General features: G+C 49.1%; 1 protein-coding gene across 1 annotated transcript in view; it reads left to right on the top strand.

The window, feature by feature from the left end:
• The first annotated feature begins 209 nt into the window (after positions 1 to 209).
• TBRG4 (transforming growth factor beta regulator 4) overlaps positions 210 to 2,713 on the top strand; it is a 23,222-nt gene continuing 20,718 nt past the window's right edge. Inside the window, exon 1 of the mRNA XM_018574534.1 lies at positions 210 to 620. Within this exon, the coding sequence (XP_018430036.1) occupies positions 210 to 620 (411 nt within the window). The remainder of the gene's footprint in view (positions 621 to 2,713) is intronic.

Here is a 2,713-nt window from a genome sequence, read left to right as displayed (position 1 = left end):
CTACTGAGCCGACCTGTGACCGTCTCATTGTCACAGGTCGGCTAGAACTATGAGGTGAGTGAAAAGCACTCACCTCACAGTTCTCCTTTAACTATTGGCAAAATCAATGCTAACTGACTGCAGACCCCATACAGGAGCCCTCACATTTTTTTCTTTTTTTTTGTAGAATTATTCTGGATTCGCCTTTCTAACAGCCAATCGCAGAAAGGATGGCGGCCCGTCTGATCCGGCGGGCGTCCCGTCTGCTGGCAGTGCCAATCACCTTCCAGCCCCCCATCCCCTCAGAATGTACGAGATTGGGTCAGCTTGCCCCGTCCTTCCCCTGCCAGGCGCCCCTGCACACCTCCTCCCTGTGTCACCTGGCGGAGAGCCTCCCGGAGGCCTCGCAAAGCCCCCAGGAGGCCTCCCCGAGCCCCAGCACGCACGATGAAGAGTTTTACTCAGTGCTGAAGAATGCGCAAGGGGTGGAAGAACTGCTACAGATTGCCAGTAACCTAAAGCTCAACGGGAACAAAGGTGTCATGGTCATCCAACAGATCACCAGGAGGGAAAACTTGAAACACGAGGAGCTTCTGAATGACCGGAGATTCCAGCAGCTTCTAGGGAATGTAAATAGTCAGGTAAGACTTCAGAGGGGGGGGGGAGCTGCACCTAAATGTCAGTCTAAATCATTCAGGTAATCACTGTTGATCCCGCCATGAAGGTCCCTGTTCAGACAGCTCCTCGTTATGAGGTGACAACGCTCTTTCGTGCATCTCCTACTTCTGCTCCTCTGTTGTCATTCGGCCATATGGGCTTCTAATAGAGACAACAAGTGGTTGTTGCTGCGCACATTACACCGGCATGGGCCATTGGAAAATGTCCTGAGCAAATGCCATGCAGCCGTCACTGGAGTGCATGTAGACAGGAAGTCCGCAAAGAGGCTGCAGGAAGTCAGCAGCACTGAGATGCAACAACAGCTGGAAAAAGGGGGGAAAAACAAGATTTTTCTTCTGTAAAAAGGGGGGGAAAAAAAATAAGATTTGTCTGTTCATTGAAGGACATCGCAAATAGATCGAAGATCTGGAACCACAGGGTTATAGGGCCACCTGCAGGAGAAGGACACTAGGCACAAAACAAAAAAAAAACAGCCTAGTGTGGCCAACTCCCCACCTGCTGGCCAGCCTCCAGTTTTTTGCCTAGCGTCAGGACCTAGGAATCGTTACTCTGCTTCCTTTGGTGGTTTCCTGTCTTATCTTTAGACTGTTTTTTTAGGGAGACTGTTTTTCTTGGGCCCACCCCTCATTTTATACGGCTTTGTGACATTCATGTGGTTCCATATCTTCGATTTCTTTGCTGTGTCCTTCAATGAAAAAAACATACGACTTTTGTACTCCCCGTAAAATCCTTTGCTCTGTGTTCATTGAAGGACACAGTGAAGTTCGAACATCTGGAACCACAGGGTTATAGTGCCACCTGCAGGAGGAGACTAGGCACAAAACAAAAAAACAGCCTCTCTGTGCTGATGGCGCCTCACCTAGTGTCCAGCCTCCAGTTTTTTGCCTAGCGTCAGGAGTTAGGACCTAGGAATCGTTACTCTGCTTCCTTTCATGGTTTCCGGTCTTTTCTTTAGACAGTGTTTTGTCTTGGGCCCACCCCTCATTTTGTACAGCTTTGCGACATCCCTGTGGTTCCAGATCTTCGATTTCTTCGCTGTGTGCTTCATTGAATGGAAAAGAAAATGGGATTTTTGTACTCCAACATAAAATGCTTTCCTCTGTGTTCATTAAAGGACACTGAAGATCGAAGAATTGAAACCACCGGGTTATAGCGCCACCTGCAGGAGAAGGACACTAGGCAAAAACAGCCTAAGGCTGATGGCCAACACACCACCTACTGGCCAGCCACCAGTTCTTTTGCCGAGCATCATAAGTTAGGATATCTGAATCATTACTCTGCTTCCTGTGGTGGTTTCCTGTCTTTTCTTTAGACAGTTTGTTTGGGGGCGATTCTTTTTTCTTGGGTCCACCCCTCCATTTTGTACGGCTTTGCCACCTCACTGAGGTTCCAGATCTTCGATCTCTTTTGTACCCGCCGTAAAATCCTTTCCTTTGTGTTCGTTGAAGGACACAGCGAAGAAGATCGAAGATCTGCAACCACAGGGTTATAGCGCCATCTGCAGGAGAGGACGCCGGGCACCGAACACAAAAAAAACAGCCTAGTGCCAGCCGTTGCTGGTGGCCAATGCCCCACCTGCTGGCCAGCCTCCAGTGAGTAACAAGCATGAGCCGAGTATATAGACACCTGACAGGTCAAGCTCCAAAATTGCATGCACCCGTGAAACCCTACGTATTGCATATGTCGGCGGCAGCGAAAGGGTTATAGCGAACCTGAACACACTATTTTTTGGAGCATCTAGAAATGTTGATTCCCCCCAAGCCTGTAAAAAAAATGTTTGTCTTAAAGTAGCAGTGTACCTTCTGTGCCTAGGCACTCCTGTTCTGTATCCTCGTAGCTGTATATCTGCAGCGTGAGATCACTTAAAGCAATGCTGCCTCCCACTGCTAGTCTCAGCAGATTTGGGGTGAGATTTGGGAATGTCCCTGCTGTGTTGCTCACTGTTCTCCTTCCTGGAGGGGAAGCTGTACCTGACAACCTGCAATGCATAGATCTCCCTGCTTCTGCTTCAGCCGCTCTGGGCTTCCTCTGCTCCTGCTGCTTATTAACCATTACA

Source organism: Nanorana parkeri, unplaced genomic scaffold (genome assembly GCF_000935625.1).
Source record: "Nanorana parkeri isolate BGI_ZX_2015 unplaced genomic scaffold, ASM93562v1 scaffold3028, whole genome shotgun sequence".
Lineage (NCBI taxonomy): Eukaryota > Metazoa > Chordata > Amphibia > Anura > Dicroglossidae > Nanorana > Nanorana parkeri.
This window is presented reverse-complemented; position numbering and strand designations above follow the sequence as displayed.